This window comes from Neophocaena asiaeorientalis, unplaced genomic scaffold (assembly GCF_003031525.2).
Source record: "Neophocaena asiaeorientalis asiaeorientalis breed wild unplaced genomic scaffold, Neophocaena_asiaeorientalis_V1.1 scaffold606, whole genome shotgun sequence".
NCBI lineage: Eukaryota > Metazoa > Chordata > Mammalia > Artiodactyla > Phocoenidae > Neophocaena > Neophocaena asiaeorientalis.
The window spans coordinates 7,898,736-7,916,048 of NW_020173687.1; the positions used below are offsets into that span (position 1 = coordinate 7,898,736).

Sequence of the window (17,313 nt, forward strand, 5' to 3'; positions counted from 1 at the left end):
TCAAAACAATCAGCAAAGTCTCCAACTTCTCTTCCTTGGTTAGTACAGAGAGTTCTACCCTTGCCAGCCACGAGGACCCTAGGAAGTGTGTGTGTGTGTGTGTGTGTGTGTGTGTGTGTGTGTGTGTATGGTGTGTTCTCTCCCGCGCTTGCTTAAGATGGACTTTGTAGGGATGGATGGGGATGGTAGGGGCCGCGGTTCGAAGGTGCAGGTGCCTAGCTTTTGCACAAGGTGGTCGGTGTCCAAATGGAGGGAGGGGCAGATGCCCAGTCTCAACCACAAGCCCTGCTTTTGCCTCTCATTTCATAACCAGCTAAAATGGCAACATCAGGTGGAGTACTGACGGTGGACTACGTTGTAGGCGCTTTACCTGCACTCACTCATTACATCTTCATAACAACCAAAATGGAGCAGCTAGGGAGAAAACTCTCCAAATTCAGCGGCTCCTCCTTGCCCAAGTTAAGACTCTAAGGTGAAATCCCCTCTTCGGGTGCCTTTCACTAAGACTCAAACCCTCCCCACCTTGGGAGGTGCAGAAAGCCAAGCTTCCTCCAAAAACACTTCCGTCCAGGCTGGCAAAAAAACTGGTTTCGGGCAACGCGCGGGCTCTCGGGCTCCGGCAGGCGCCGGCAGCCTCCCCGGGGCGGTACTCGGAGACCTCAACAGCGCGGCGGCGCGATTGTGCAAGCGCGAGGCTGCAGTTCCCGGCCGCCGAGGGAGGGCGGGGAGGCGCGCTCGGCGCACGCCCGGTGAACTCCGGTTAGCGTGCCTTCCCTGGGGGATTATCTCCAGGGTGGAGTCCGCGGCGTTCCCGCCCGGAGAGCCGCGCTCCGGTCACCCGAGGCCCGGCGCCCTCGCTCACCTCGCTGACTCCATCCTACTTCCATGCACCACCCCCAACCCCGGGTCCCGCGTCCCTCCGGGCCTGGCCAGCCGTAACCCACTCCGCCCCACTTAGCGTGCTCATTGGCCACCCAGGGCCTGCCCTGTCTCCATAAATACATGGTCCCCGGGCATGGAGCATGGAGAGGGACAGGAGCAAAGCGCAGCGCCAGCAGCATCTCTTCTACCTTCCTAGACACCTCCACTTCGCTACTCCAGAGCTGGAAGTCAGACTTGCAACCAACAGGCGGACTCACGTCCTTTCCTTTCCTCTTCCAAGAGCCACCCAACTCCCGGCTGCGCTCCTCCAGCCCCTGCGGCCAGCGCTAGGCGGGCAACCGCTCCCTGAGGCTGCCGCGCGGTGCGGCGTCGAGCATCCTCGCCGAGTTCCTTTCTGCTCTCCGTCCGTCTTCCGCCCTCTCCATCACACCTGCTGCCCCTCTTTGCCTCTCTTCCGCAGAATCGTCAAGGCCCCAGCTCTCGCCGGCGCCTCTTTAGCCACCTCGCCCTTCCCAGCCCCCGCACATTCCCAAGCGCCCGGTCTCCCCCGCTGCCATGAGCTCCCCCATCGGCAAGAGCCGCTCCCTTGCCGCCTTCCTACAGGAGCTGCGCAGCCTGGGGCAGCCCCCCAGACCCGTGACATCTACGGCGTGTGCGCCCCGTCGGCCGCGGGAGGTGCCCCTCTGCCCCATGATGGAACAGGGCGAGGCGCAAGACGCGGCCGCCCTGCCCGGTCCCACCAAGTGGCCACTGCTGGGCAGTCTGCTGGAGATTCTCTGGAAAGGAGGGCTCAAGAAACAGCACGACACGCTGGTAAATGCCTCGTCGCGCCCCCAGTTCCCGTTCTGCTCCCCGCCTTGCTCTCCAAACCCTCCCCGAGGCGCGCGGTTCGGGCGCACGGTGCGCTCGGTTGTGTGTCCAGGCTGCAGCGGGCCCCGGTCCCCGAGAGGAAGGAGGCGGGGAGGAGGGAGAAGCGCTCTTGGGACTCTGCAGCGGATGCGCGCTTACTTCGCACCCTGCCCGGCCCGCTGCAGGCGGAGTACCACGAGAAATATGGCAAGATTTTCCGCATGAAGTTGGGTTCCTTCGACTCGGTGCACTTGGGCTCGCCGTGTCTGCTGGAAGCGCTCTACCGCACGGAGGGCGCGTACCCCCAGCGTCTGGAGATCAAACCGTGGAAGGCCTATCGCGACTATCGCGAGGAGGGCTACGGACTGCTGATCTTGTGAGTCCAGGAAGCAGGATGGGGTTCGGCGGCTGGAAATTGGGAAGGGACGGGAATGAGGGTTCCCTGGGGTTGGACCCTTCTAATGCAGGGAGAACACGGAAGCCCGTACCTGCTGCGGTCACGGGCTCTTGCGTGGACTAGAGTGGGTGGAGGGACGTTTGGGCTGAGTACGCAACACTTGTGTTCTTTCTGGCAAGGGGGTTGGGCCAGGTCTTTCCGTCAAAGAAATGTCCAAAAAATGGTTACGCGAATTATGATGTTTGGACTCTTGGGTGGAATGAGATTGTCAAGTTAGCGTGCCAAGGCAAACATGTTATACAAACAAAATTATCCCTTAAAATTCTGCGACCCGCCCCTCTCCCCCCTTGGTAGCTCAAACGCCAGAAGTTAACTCCTTTTGCTTTTGACAATGACCTTCCTTTGTAAAGGAAACTGTGGGAATTAGGAGATAGACCTACTTGGAAAGCTGGCATGGAGGGGTGTGGAGGTTGCATTTTAGAGAGAAATACTCTAATGTGATATGATTCCTCAGCTTTTACATTGTTAGCATTTAATACGTTAGCACTTTTTTTACCCCCAAATTATAATGCCTAATAGTCGTATTTTTCAGGATATATATAATTACTGGATTTATTTATTTATGGCTACATTGGCTTTTCGTTGCTGCGCTGCAGCTTTTTCTAGGTGTGGCTAGCGGGCTCGCTGGCTCTAGAGCATAGGCTCAGTAGTTGTGGAGCATGGGCTTAGTTGCTCTGCAGCATGTGGGATCTTCTGGGACCGGGGATCGAACCCGTGTCCCCTGCATTGGCAGGCAGATTCTTAACCACTGAGCCACCAGGGAAGTCCCTAATTACTGGAATTAAAAACGGTATTAGTGCATGATGCATCACAGGCAGCGTGGTCATCTATAGAGCAAGTGCAAAAGGGTTCATGATGAGAACAGGCTTTTTACAGCTCCGGTGAATCTCTCACTGTTATTTGAAGGCAATGGCAAAATTCTAAATTCGAGGTGTTCTGTGAATGTGCCTTTCAACCCAATTGAAAGAAGACAAGATTTTTTTCCTCAAACAGATCTGAGTTGCTGGTGAAGTGGGTGTTCACGTGCCCACCCTTACTGCTGGAAACAGGCCACTGGCCTCCCAGTTCAACCCCAGCGAGGGCACATCAAAAGTTCTGAACCCAAATATCTGGACTTGATCTTTCTGTGCGATCTTTGGCTCAAGGGAAAAGTGATTATTCATCGTATTGTCAAACCAGCCCCGAATATTCCAATACTAATTATTCTCTGGCTGTTTCTTGGCACGATTTTGTGTTCATTTGGTTATATAGTTTATGAAGTCAGAGAACTGGAGGTGTCTCTGCTTCTTCGTTCTTTTCCTTTCCGTTTGCTCTAAATGTAATTCTGCTTCTCTCCCAGGGAAGGAGAAGACTGGCAGAGGGTCAGGAGTGCCTTTCAAAAGAAACTAATGAAACCAGTGGAAATTATGAAGCTGGACAACAAAATCAATGAGGTTTGCAGGACGGGGTTCGCTTTCCTGGTTCTTCTGGGGATGGAGGGATTTAGTGGAGCTTCAAGCCACAGCTACAAAGTGCAGAAGAAAAGGCAGGCAATTTGGATAATTCAGGAGTCTTCCTTTTCTCCTCTCCACATCCTCCTTCCTTATTCCCCCCTCCTTCACTCCCTTTTAAAGTAGTATTACGATAAGGGAGCAATTACGAGCATAGACTTTGACATTCTACAGTCCTGGTTTTGAACGTCACCCCACCCCCACCAGCTATGTAACCTGACTGTACCATTTAACTTGCTCACTTTCCCAGTCTATAAACTGGGAGTAACAATTCCCACTCCATAGGTTTACTGTGAGGATTAAATGAGATAACACTATAAACTTCCTAGGTAGTGGCAGCTGAGCTGGGTTTTTTAGGATGAGTAGGAGTCTGCAAGCCAGAGAAGGTGAGAAAAGGCATTCAGGCAGAGAGCATAGCCTGCTGAAAATATGGAGGCATGAGATGGTGTGTTCAGAGAACAGTACATTTAGTGCAGCTGAAGTGAAGCTTTCTCTGAAATGATGCTGGGCAGAGGGCAGGTCTTTACAATATTTTTGTGCCACGCTAAGGTTTTTAGATGTTATCCTTTAGCCAGCAGGGGCCCAAAGGGGGAAGGATTTAAACATGTAGAGGATTCTTTTTACTCCTGTTCACTCTGGGTATTTATTTTGAACTGGACCCACATAGGATCATGTAGGTGAAAGATTGCAAATTCAGAAGCTTCCAAGGGCCAGGTGATTAATATCAATGTATAAGGCCCAATAGGGATTTTAGCAAGCAGAATAGTGCATGCCCTTTCTAGAGGGGACAGCTGCCCCAGCTCTGGCAAATGCCTGCCACATGGAAATGTAGACCCAGTGTCACCAGATCTAGTAATTATTATTATTTTTTGATGACTAACGGAAAATTCATATGTTCATGGGAAATCTCTGGATTTTTTGATGGTAACAAATTCAAAGTACTTTTTAACATGCTATGTGGACAAACTAAACATGCCCATTAGTTGCACCGGTGGATTTTGTAGTCCCATATACCCTATTTCAGACCCCAGCAGAGCCACTTTTATGTGTCCAAGGGAGAGTGCCTTAGCTACTCTCTAAGCCTCAGTTTTCTCATCTGTTACCTAGGAAATGGGAGTAATGACAGTACTTTCTACCTCATGAGGTTATTTGAGGATCAGCTAAGGTAATAACACTTTGTACCATGCCTGGTTCTGTACAAGCCTCATGAAATGCAAAGCGTTAGTCATCTAAAACCCTGATTGTGGAAACTGGCCTCTAGGGGCTGTATAGGACCTGTCCAAGGTGACAGAGCTGTTCAGTAAAGGCGCTGCGTCCAGAACTTATAGTTCCCTGGCTCTAAGCTTAACATGCTTAATACAACCCCAACCAGTAAGGAGACGTTTGCCTGCCCAGCTATGGAAGTGGCAAACCTCAGGGTAGCCAGAGTCCTTGAGACGTTGTCCCCACAGAGACACTGGGCTGATTCCTCCTTTGTGGTTTATTCTCCATTCTGATTAGAAGAAATGTTTTCCTTTTCTTAAATTTAGGTCAAAAGCTGAAACCTAAGCTTCAGGGAGGCTGCAGGGAAAGCTCAGGAAATAACCCAGGACAAGGGTGTTGGGGCAGAAGATGAACTGCCAAGGAGAATATATAATTAGTGATGATTCAGAATGAGTAACATTATGGGCAGTGAATATACAAGGTAGCAAAACCTGAAGCTAACTTACTGAACTTGAAACTTTTGTTTTCCTTCAGTGACTGAAATGTGTCTTTGGTGATTTCTTTCTGTTAAGGTCTTGGCTGATTTTACAGGTAGAATAAGTGAGCTCTGTGATGAGCGAGGCTGCATTGAAGATTTGTACAGCGAGCTGAACAAATGGTCATTTGAAAGTAAGTTGTCTTCACATCTTGTTCATTTGGTTTTGCAAGTGATTTTGAGGACAGACATGGCCCTGTGGACAACTCTTCTGTAATCATACACCACTGCTGAGTAGGAAAGGCCATAGCAGCCCTCTTAATGCTTTCAGGCGTTTAGGTGATGCTCTACCCTCTGGACTGTTTATGTAGTCATTCAACAAACATTTATACAGCACCTGCTATGTGCCAGGCACTGTACTAGGGACACAGCAGTGAACAAAACAGGCAACATCCTTGCTCACATGGAGCTCAGATTTTAGTAGGGGTGACAATCAACTAGTAAATATATTTTAATATATACTATGCCAAGGAGTAAGGGAGTCAAGAAAGAAGATAGGTTCCTAGGTGAGGCAAGTCTGCTTGGTAAGGAGACATTTGAGGTGAGACCTAAAGGAAGGCAAGGAGCAAGCCACCGGGGTATCTGTGGGAAGCCTGTTGGGACAGTGGAGACAGGAGGTGCAAATATCCTGGGGTGAAAGCATGAACAATGTCTTCGGGGAACTTCGAGGATGCTGGTGTGAGTGGATTATGGGGGGGAGGGGAAAGAGGAGCTGAGAAAGATTAAGCCGGGGCCTGAACGTCCCCGCAAGAACGTTTACTTTGAGTCCGATGTTGAGCCATGGAAAGTTTCAAACAGAAGGGAGCATGGTCACTGTTTTCAAGGACCACGCTGGGAATAAAAGCAAAGCCCTGCCTTGACGTGCTCGCTGCCCAGTGGAGATGCAGGCAGGGGAACAAGGCAGCTGCAGTAGAATGTGGAGCACTTGACTGAGGGGGTTCAAGGCTGGGTGAGAATCCTAGTGGCTGCCTCGGCTGAGCATGGTCAGGGCCGCTTCACAGAGGTGGTACCATCTCAGCCGAGGCCTGGGGGATAAGCAGGAGTTTCCCAGGTGAAAGTGAAGGAAGATGGGATGTTCCAGGCTGAAGGAACAGAGAGTGTTGTGTTGAGGAGAAAGAAGGGTGTTCTGAGTAACTGGAGCATGTCCAGCAAGGGACGAGGATGTCCAGGGCAGAGGATAGGAGGAAGCAGCGGCCAGCCCGTGTCAGTCCTGTAAACCAGGGATGGGCATTTGGCTTTGAGCCCAGAGTCCCTGGGAGCAATAGGAGAGTGATGTTAGCAGGAAGGTGCCAAGGTCCGATTTGCCGGAAGGATCACTCTTGACTGCTAATGTGAGGGATTGGAGAGGGTGCCCCGGGACGGAGGCTTTTGTCCTGACCTGTCTCCCCCATCAGATAGACCTCGTTGTAAAGCTGCAGACTGTCATCTTAGCACATGAGAAAGCCCCATGCCAATAAGAAATCCACAGAAGGTGTTAAGGGAAAGAGGGAATGATTATAGAGGAGAAAAGAAGAGTATGTTTTGGAAATCGTCCACTGGAAATACCCAGATTAAGGAGTATCAAATGCATTTCTTTGCAAGTCAAAGAAAACCTGACCATGGTGGTTGACAAATTATTGTCCAGCGTTACGGGAAGTCCTGAGGAAGCCAGTCCACAGCTGGCACTCAGTGATGTCCCTGGGACCCAAGCCTGTTCTGTCTTCCTTCTCATCCATCCTGAGCTAGTTGGCTTCTTGCAGAATGGCTCCTGCCCCTCCTGGCCTCACCCCTGCATTCTAGGCAAAAACAAGAAGGAAAGAGGGAAGAGCTAAACCAGCTGTGCTTTCCCCTTTATCAAGAAAGCAAAAGTGTCTCCCTTGAATCTCATTGGCCAGACCTGGGTCATGTGACTGCTTTGGCTGCTACAGGAAGCCTGGGAAATCAGGGAACAGAATTGTCTTAGATCGATCCTGACTTATTGCCTGAGGACTGATGCATTGACAGCCTAAATAAAATCGGGGCTCTCTTAGGGAAGAAATGGGCAAGAATGAGTATGGAGTAGGTCATTAACAATGGCTGCTACACATGATATCAAGGGTAAACTCTGAGAAAATCAAGACATTACAGGAGAGATTCACTCATGTATAAAAATGGCTGCATCTTCACAGCGGCTTTTCTGATCAGGAGGTTCTGCAAGGGATGAGTCATTGGACCTGGAGATAATTTCAGAAAGAGAGGAGAGTAATCAGGCCCCTTTCTCTCAGAGAATTTGCTTTTCCTCTGTTCTTCGAAAAGACCTCACTTTTTTTTTTTTTTTTTTTTTTTTTTTTATGCGCCACCAGGGAAGCCCAAGACCTCACTTTTATGGGAGACAGAATTGAGCCTTTGGTAGCCAGCTAATCATGGACGCCAGTGTCGTTGTGAATGGGTAACAGTGTTGATTATTTTAAATAACAGGCATCTGCCTTGTGCTATATGAGAAGAGATTTGGGCTCCTTCAGAAGAATGCAGGCGATGAAGCTTTGAACTTCATCATGGCCATCAAAACAGTAAGCATCTCCTGGGTAGAGAACCTTTCCTTATAAAACGTTTACAGAACCTAACAAATGTGCATCACAGTGTTTCCCAAGAGTGGCATCCACACATATTTTATTACAGTAGTTAAGTGTTCATTTTAATATGTGTTGCATATTTTCATGAATGAATGTACATATACGTACATATAATAAAAAAAGGCACATTCAGTCGTTGTCAGGCAAGGTGAAAGTAGGTATTTCAGTTAAAGGTCAGTTGATTAAAATACTATTGCAAAGAGTCTGAAAATTTTCAGATTAAAATTTGGGGGATTGTTTAGGTTGTATGTAGAGATAGTAGACCCTGTGAAACTGGTTTTAGGAATGGCTGAAGTTTGGAAATCATTGGAAATGGAAATGGATATGAGATTTGTATCCTTCTTTTTTTATGTTTAGGTCATAAGATCAATTTTTTTATGAAACACATCCAGTGGAAAAGCATCCCAAAGATGATTTTCATATGTCCCTGGAGGGTGGGGCCGGGGACTGGTGCTGAGAGCCCTGAGGCGTCCTTGGAATTCCGGCCTTTAGGGGAGCAAAGGGTGCAGTTGTTCAGAACGCTTCTCTCAAGGAGTGCAAGTTGTCTTTGAGAGAAAGAGAAACGGGGGTGAAAAGGCATTTGTGTTCCCCACAGATGATGAGCACGTTTGGGAGAATGATGGTCACGCCAGTCGACCTGCACAAGAGCCTCAACACCAAGGTCTGGCAGGCGCACACTCTGGCCTGGGACACCATTTTCAAATCGGGTAACGTGGCCACATGCACCTAGCAACCCTGTCTCCGGAGCTGCTGCCGGAAGGTCTGGATGATCTTGGCCTCAGCACCCCATCCTTTGATGGAGTTGCTCCTCCGGATTCTTTTGGGCTTTGCAAACTCATGAATTTGGGGATCGCCCTGGTACAGATGAATTCTAGGAAAAGGCAGGAGGTAGTTTTCTGTAGTCCTCTTTGGGAACCAGGAGTGGTTAAAAACAAGAGCTTTGGAGTCAAAGATTCCTGGGTTCAAGTCCCAGCTCTGTCATTGGGTGTGGTGGCTTGGCCAAATGCACTCTTTTTCATCCTCAGTTGTCTCGCCTCTAAAATGGGTTAATAGTGGTAGTAGTAGTACGTACCTCAGTACAGCTGTTTTCAGTTCTAATATAGATAACTTAAAACCAGGCATATGATCTAGTGGGAACTGTCACTGTTTCCTGCCAAGAAAATATGTAATATAATTTCTGCAAAACCTAAAAAAAAACAAAACCTGGCACAGTCCAATATCTCAATGGATCAGAGCTATTTCTGCTACAGGATGAAGGGAATATTTGGTGCTAAGTACTGTTCTGAGTATACACACACACACACTCATTTAATTCTCACAGAAACCCTGTAAAGTAGGGTTTTCTATTAGGCCTGAGCGATAGAACTGAGACACAAAATTAAGTAACTTTATCAAGATTGCATGCTAGGTAATGACAAAACCAGGGTTGAAGCCAGGCAGAAGATCCAACTCTAACCGCTGTGCCATTTATTGTCATCATTTTTACCATCATCACCATGATTATTATTATGGTGGTGGCTTGTATGATGGACTGAAGTGAGGGAGGTGCATGCCTAGAATGTACTTGACAAACATCACCATTACTGTCAGCGTGCATGGGCACTGCACGTGTGTGTGTATGTGCGTGTTTATGTTTGGTAACAATGGTGGAGGGTTTCTCCTCTCCTCTGCTGCCAGGATTTGGGAGCCAAATCCCACTGTGCCTGTATCAGGGACCATATCTGCTAGATGCTTGGATATGGGACCAAGTTCTGATTCTGAGAACGGACCCAAATGCTACCTCTGTCTCATGATGACCTCCCTCTCCCAAGCTCTAACCTCTTCCTACTCAAAGCGTGACTGCAGACCCAGCAACAGCATCCCCTGATAGCTTGTTAGAAATCAGACTTCCAGGCCCACCCCAGACCCTAGAATCAGAATCTGTGTTTTAAGAAGATGCCCGGGGGTTTCTGGTGCACGTTAATATTTGAGAAGCCCTGCTCCTGTGGGCATTGGCCAGGGCTTGCTGACTTAACAACAAGGCAGTGTTAGCTTATCTAACAAATTGTCACATTGTCAGACTGCCTGCAAAAACCCTTTAGATGTTGCAAGGAGAATTTGATCCTGGGTTCCATCTCACTCTTTTCCTCCTCCTCATTTTCAGCTGATTTCCTCTCCCTTTTTCTCTTCTCCAACAGTCAAATCTTGTGTCGACAACCGGTTAGAGAAATATTCTGAGCAGCCCAGTATGGATTTCATTAGTGATATTTATCACCACAATCAGCTTTCAAAGAAAGAATTGTATGCGGCTGTGACGGAGCTCCAGCTGGCTGCGGTGGAAACGGTAAGGGTGGGCCCGGTTTTAGTTTGCTAAATCAACGGGCTGTAAAATCTTTTTCATGATGCGTTTTACGTAGTCATTCAACTCACCTATTCCATAAGGATTAACTGAGCATTAGCTTAGCAGACATAAAAATTCTCATACTAGAGATGTGCAGGAGACCCAGAGCACAGCCTTTGTGCTTAAACATAGGATAGAAAAATTCATGTGCTTTAGAGACAGAAATCTGGTTCAGGGTATAAGTGCCACAACAAATATGCAAAATGCGACAGGAATTAAGAAGCAGTAAAATCCTACAGCACAGCAAGGTAGATAATCGAGGTTTTTAAAAACTGGATATATTTTAGGCTGTGCATGTTACCCCAAAGTGCCTAACCGTGGATGTTATTTAGTCTAGAAACATTGGAATACTCTCTGCAATTCCAATAATATTTTTTTCTGCTTAAAATTGTCAACAGAGGGAGTTTGGGAAACACTTGATTTCAGTTTAAAAGAAACAGCTAATTTTGTTGTTGTTATTGTTTTTTTGCGGTACGCGGGCCTCTCACTGTTGTGGCCTCTCCCGTTGCGGAGCACAGGCTCCAGACGCGCGGGCTCAGCGGCCATGGCTCACGGGCCCAGCCGCTCCGCGGCATGTGGGATCCTCCCGGACCGGGGCACGAACCCGCGTCCCCTGCATCGGCAGGCGGACTCTCAACCACTGCGCCACCAGGGAAGCTCCCCCTCATGGAACTTAAGTGGTCTTGGGGCACAGATGATAGACATGTAAATAAATAATGAAATAGGATCATTTCAGATAGCGATCCAGGACCTGGAGGAAGCCATCAGGGTGAAGTCATAGAGAGGTAGGGGAGGTCGTCTCTCTCTGAGCTGTCATACTGGAGCTGACACTGGAATAACGAGAAGGAGCCAGCCAAGGGAAGAGCTGGTGGAAGACCACTCCAAGTAGAGGAAACGGCACATGCCAAGGCCCTGGGCAGAAAGAAGGATGGACTGGAGAACTGGCACACGTGGTCGGAGTTGACAGGGGAGAAGACGATGGGCCCTGTTAACCAGGAGCCTTTGTGAGGCATTTGGATTTATTGCACCTGTGATGGAAATCTCTTGGAGTGTTTTAAACAAGGGAGGAACTTAATCAGATTGATGTTTTGTAAAGTGGGCTTTGGCTGGTGGGTGGAGAATGGACCTAGCAGAGAGAGAGAGTGGAAGCAGCAAGGCCAGCTCGCTATGAGATGTGTCTCCTCCATGGAGGTCAAGCCGGGATACTTTGTGCCCATGAGGTTTCTCAGGCCACTTCCCCTCCATTCAGCCCCTGCAGTTATCCTAAAAGGCCAGGGCTGTCTTACAGGGCTTTGGTGAAAGCTACAGTTATCTGCCTTTTGGAAACTCTATTTGGTACTTGTGGTAAGGGACCCACTGATACGGTTCAATCTGTTTCTTTTTTTAGTCCTGGCTATTCTGAAAGTCACATTTGGAAAATCAGAAATTTGAAAGTGTATCTAATTTGGTGGCTATGCCCTCTTCCTGTTTTGTAAATTGGACTCTTGTAATAATGACATCCACGGTTTATTTGCAGCTGAGGCTGGCAGTCCTCTGACAGGAAGAAGGCTACTTGGAGGCATCTTCTTCCAAAAATAATAAATAACATTGGCTCCAAATTGTCCTGCACTTGGCTCATTTATGTGAGTGGCACTTAGCAAAAGCGTCTTCATGTCTGCAGAGAGGACACAATGACCATTTTTATGGGAATATTTGGCTTAAATTAGACAAAAATAGGCCTAAAGACACATACATAAGACTACCAGTGGTGAGTATTATGAAGCTAAAAGCTACACTGGTTGTTTCTGCCAGTATTTTTTCTCTTCTCATTGCCTTTGGAAAGGAAATAAAGGATGCCACTTAAAAGGCCATGAGTCTTTGTCAGAAATTGTGGCTGGTTCTTTGAAATACTCAACTTGACGCTAGAATTTCTTATTTTGGTGTTGGCCGCCTCCTACCAGGGCTCTTTCCTTAAGGCTGAAACCCTGGGTACAGATAATGCCTTTTTATTTTTGTGGTAACTTTTGAGGGTGTGGCAAAAAAAATCTTTCTGTTAAATTCCAGGAATGCAACTTCTTGTGCATTTGCATTGCAAAATTAAAAAAAAAAAAAAACACTTTTATTAGCAACACTCTTAGGCTCTCTCCCCATTCAATTTTCATATTATTTTTTATATTAAACAATTAACAAATTTCATTGTGAGATAATTATAGAGTCACATGCAATTCTAAGAAAAAAATAGAGAGGATTCCTTAATCCTTCACCAAGTTTCCCTCAATGGTAACATGTGCGTAAGATAAACTGTTATCACAACCCGGAAATCGATACTGTTGCAATCATCCATCCGACTCTCATTGGGCCAGTTCTACATGCCCTCATTTGTGTTCAATTTTTGTACCAAACTATATTTTGCGTCCTAACGCAGCTGATTATTTAAAGAATTCTACTTTGATTCCCTCAGGAAATAAGCTATTATTCATTGATGTGTTTTAGAAACTAAATCTGACTTTTCATACAGGGCATTTGTTTGAAGCACAGCCAAGAAGGACATGTAAAAAGGCGTCACTCCTAATGTTTTCATGATGAGGTGGTAGGCATCACCTTTGGTTCAGCTCATATTGGTTTTAAGGCAGTTTATTTGCAGAAAACTCAAGTTTATGTCCATTTGGCTTTCAGACAGCAAACAGCTTAATGTGGATCCTCTTCAATTTGTCTCGTAATCCCCACGTGCAACAAAAGCTTCTTAAGGAAATTCAGAGTGTACTGCCTAAGAATCAGAGGCCACGGGCAGAGGATTTGAGGAATATGCCATATTTAAAAGCCTGTCTGAAAGAATCTATGCGGTAAGAACACGTGCCTAAGCCAATATGAATATGTCAGAAGGCTGTTCTCTGCAACACATGATAAGGGGTGCCTTCCCACAGTTGATTCGTAAACATTTACCAAGCTACAAAAAAAAAAAAAGGGCCTTTGGACCATATTCCTTTCCTATTACTCATTTCCTAAATCATTTGGGCAAATTCTATTAAATCTTGGAAAGTCAGAGTCTTGCCCTTTACATCAGTAATCATAATACTCTAATGGACGCTATGAGCAATAATTAAGATTAGGGGCACGATTGAAGGATGTGAGATGAAACCTCAGCAAGGAACCATATTATTATATAAGACATAGAGACACCTTTGGTTTTGAGCCTCTGTATAAAATGTTCTTTGAAAATTCTTTTTCTGGAAAACAAAGCTCACAATGTCTTTGGGTCAGAAGGAAATATCTTTAACTTCATGAAGCGTAGTTAGGAGAAACCGAGAACAAACAACAAGCTTGAGGGCGAAGCATGTCAATGTACACACTTGAACGTGTACGGGGAATGAAACCGAACAAACACTATTAACAGCTATGAAGCAGGCTTGTACTTGGGGGTTGAACCAACACAATAAGATAAAGAATATAAACAAGAGGTGTAAATATTGGGAAGAAAGAGACAGAACTTCTTTGTAAAGAGTTGGGATCATGTTCCTTTTTTGAGAACTCAGGCAGCAACTATTTATTTAACCAGAATCTGCATTCCCTTGAGCTAGAACTTGGTCCGTGCCCACTTAGACATCTCTGATTTTGTTTTTTCAGGCTTACCCCGAGTGTGCCATTTACAACTCGGACTCTTGACAAAGCAATGGTTCTGGGGGAATATGCTTTACCCAAAGGAGTAAGTAGAATTTGTACAGTCTGTACCTTACCCTTTTCAAATATCCATCAGATCTCCCTGAACGTTTCTACTGGGAGAGCATTCATTTTGGAAATGTGTAGATTGCAGTATATAGTTGACGTGTTGTGTAGTCTAGCATTAGGAATAATGGTCTTCTGTCTCCATCGACAGACCTGGATTCAAGTATAGCCTTGAGTGAGTTACATAACCTCTGCGACTGTCAGTCTTCTCATCTGTAGAATGGGAATAATAAAACCTACCACATGGGATTGTTGTGAGAATGTGATGTAAAATTTTAAAGTTCATGACCTATTTATTGTGCCAGTATCACCCGGCACATTGCAAGCACTCAATACATGTTGGCATTCATCATTATTATACATTTGTGGGTTACTTTCCCATTTGTAAGGTGATGGCTTTTGTAAATTTTGCTATTCAAACGTTTTCTTTAAGTGCTTTGTGTTTCTGTGTGTTTTTAGACAGTATTGATGCTAAATACGCATGTGTTGGGGTCCAATGAGGAAAATTTTGAAGATTCAAGTCAGTTTAGACCTGAACGATGGCTTCAAGACAAGAAAAAGATCAACCCTTTTGCCCATCTTCCATTTGGCATTGGGAAAAGAATGTGCATTGGTCGCCGATTAGCCGAGCTCCAGCTGCACTTGGCTCTCTGCTGGGTAAGACCCTGATGGGATTTCTGCAGCTGTATTCTGGGCTATTCCTCAAGGCAGGAGAAGAGGGGTGATTCTGCTCTTTTGTGCTTCTGTGTTCCAGATCGTCCGCAAATATGACATCGTGGCCACAGACAAGGAGCCTGTGGAGATGCTGCACTTGGGCATCCTGGTACCCAGCCGACAGCTCCCCATTGCTTTCTACCAGAGATAGGAGGCCTCAGGTGAGCATCTGGGGTGTGGAGAATGGCCAAGAGGTGAGCCAAGCTTGGAAGTCAACCATACTTGGCTTGGAGTCCCTGCTCACTGTTGGTTCACTGGGTGACCTTGAACAGTTACTTAACCTTTCTGCCTTCACATTTTTTTTTCATTTGTAAAATGGGGACCAAAATAGTATCCATCCAGAAAGATGATATGAATACAAAATACCTAGCCCAGAGCCTGGCATCAACTAAGTGCTCCAAGATGCAAGCTGCTTGTCATGGTTTTTGCATGTGAATATCGGGGTGGGGGGCAAACTTTTTCTGTAAAGGACCAGTTGGCAAATATTTTAGGCTTTGCAGGACATAAGGTCTCTCTCACATCCACTTTACTCCACCTCAGGGCAGCCTCAGACAACTGGTCAATGAATAGGTGTGACTATTGTATTAGTTTTCTATTGTTGCCATAACAAATTACTAAAACAAATTACTAAAACTTGTATTAAATAGCACACATTTATTATTTTATCATTCTATAGGTCAGAAATTCAACACAGCTCTTGCCAGGATAGAATCAAGTTGTCATTTGGCAGGGCTGTGTTCCTTTCTGGAAGCTCTAGGGGAGAATCTGTTCCCTTACAAATTTCCGTTGTTGGCAGAATTTAGTTTCTTATGGCTGTAAGACTGAGGTTTCTGTTTTCTTGCATCAACTAAGAGTTATTCTCAGCTCCTAGAGGCCACCATTCCTTGGTTCGTGACCTCTTCCTCCATCTTAAAAGCCAACTAGCCTCTAGGCTTCAAATCCCTCATCCTTCTTCTATTGCATCTCTCAGACAGGATATCATTCAGGATGATCTCCCCATTTCGAGGTCCATAACCTTAATCACATCTGCCACGCTCCCTTTGCAATGCAAAGTAATATATTCACAGGTTCTGGGGATTAGGGACTAAGCCTTTTTTTGAGGGCCGTGATTCTGCCTACCAGTACTATATTTCAATAAATCTTTATTCGTAAATAGAGGTGGTAGTACTTATTGGACCATAGGGTCTTGATTTACAGACCCCTGGCATAGAAGAGGAGATATTTACCAGCCTGTATTAAATACAATGTAATACTTTTTCTGCAACATACCATTTATTACCTTTTCTGACAGTGTGGGTGTTCTCATACCAGCTTCATAATTTTTGCCATATTCATATATCAGCTATTTAATTATTTCCTTTAAATTAACATAGGCCTAATAGTATCCTTTAGCCTTATTTCTAATTTCCTTGATGAAATGGTGTCTTTTTAGTCTAGTTATTTTCCCCTAATCCACAATAAAATGAATTTTCAACTACTGAAGTGATAAGAAGTTAGCCTGAGAAATCGCTAGTATTATCAGATGTGAAAATATGACATTTCTGACACATAGCTTTATAGAATGAGGTGTCCGTGGTAAAACTCAGTCTCAGTCACTCTTCCCTTTCAACGACATCACCTAGAATTTGCCTAGAACTAGTTGCTATTTGCTAACTGCAAGTTCAGGGTATTTGCTGATAGGTGGATTATTTCGGGAAACAGGCAATTACAGATGAAATTTCTGAATGAGGCCCAGTGAATTCCTCCCTACGTGTCTGGTATCATTAGGCAATTGTCAGATTCTGAACATGCCAACAAACAGAGTTGAATCAAGTAGGATAACGAAGGAATTCTAGCTTAATTGTGAAACTTCCAGTCTTCAGCTAGGACAGTGTGCGCAGTTATCTTGGTGAAACACAAGAGCCCAGGGCACTACTGGTTTTAGCATTTATTTTTTTGCTAATAATTCCTCTTGTTTAACTATACTGCTCTGATGTATAATTGGGGTATACTTTATTTTCCAGATTTTTTTTTTTTTTTTTTTTTTTTTTACCAAGACCACGAGCAGCAATTTTTACCCTTTTGCAAGAATGAGGCTTTGGGCTTCTGCATGACAGGAAAGCACACATCAAAACCCTGAGCATGAAACAGCATGTAAAGAGCATTTAGTCCCAGGTGTTTATACGCTTTCTTCTGTACAATTGTTTTAGAAGCTGTACTGTCTGTGTAGCTGATGGTATTTATTAAGATGGTATCTGGCTCAGGGAAACCAGATTGTTGGAATGCCAGGCACTCTACAGGGTATACCGCCTGCTTACACGAAACTGACATCAGCGCCATCCTGACTTACATAGAATTGCTCATCATCCTGTTTTCTCTTGTATAGGGCAGTTGGGCACTTATCCGTTGGTCAGGTAAAAGTCACTAAGTGGGGCTTCCCTGGTGGCGCAGTGGTTGGGAGTCCGCCTGCCGAGGCAGGGGACGCGGGTTCGTGCCCCGGTCTGGGAGGATCCCACATGCCGCGGAGCGGC

At 46.0% G+C, this 17,313-nt stretch overlaps 1 protein-coding gene across 1 annotated transcript; it reads left to right on the plus strand.

The window, feature by feature from the left end:
• Positions 1–1,045: 1,045 nt before the first annotated feature.
• On the plus strand, positions 1,046–15,125 carry CYP24A1 (cytochrome P450 family 24 subfamily A member 1). The gene is made up of 11 exons (XM_024750330.1): positions 1,046–1,695; positions 1,917–2,107; positions 3,528–3,621; positions 5,454–5,550; positions 7,853–7,944; positions 8,603–8,714; positions 10,185–10,330; positions 13,043–13,209; positions 13,991–14,069; positions 14,549–14,746; positions 14,844–15,125. Exons 1-11 carry the CDS (start codon positions 1,438–1,440, stop codon positions 14,952–14,954), a joined length of 1,545 nt encoding a protein of 514 aa, XP_024606098.1. The 5' UTR covers positions 1,046–1,437; the 3' UTR covers positions 14,955–15,125.
• The last annotated feature ends 2,188 nt before the right edge of the window (positions 15,126–17,313 follow it).

What these genes read in the sequence shown, in the direction of transcription:
- CYP24A1 (XM_024750330.1), top strand. Translation starts at nt 1,438, where the DNA reads ATGAGCTCCCCCATCGGCAAGAGCCGCTCCCTTGCCGCCTTCCTACAG. An exon ending in GGACACCATTTTCAAATCGG is followed by an intron (nt 8,715 to 10,184) that starts GTAACGTGGCCA and finishes CTTCTCCAACAG; the next exon opens with TCAAATCTTGTGTCGACAAC. An exon ending in AGCTGGCTGCGGTGGAAACG is followed by an intron (nt 10,331 to 13,042) that starts GTAAGGGTGGGC and finishes TTTGGCTTTCAG; the next exon opens with ACAGCAAACAGCTTAATGTG.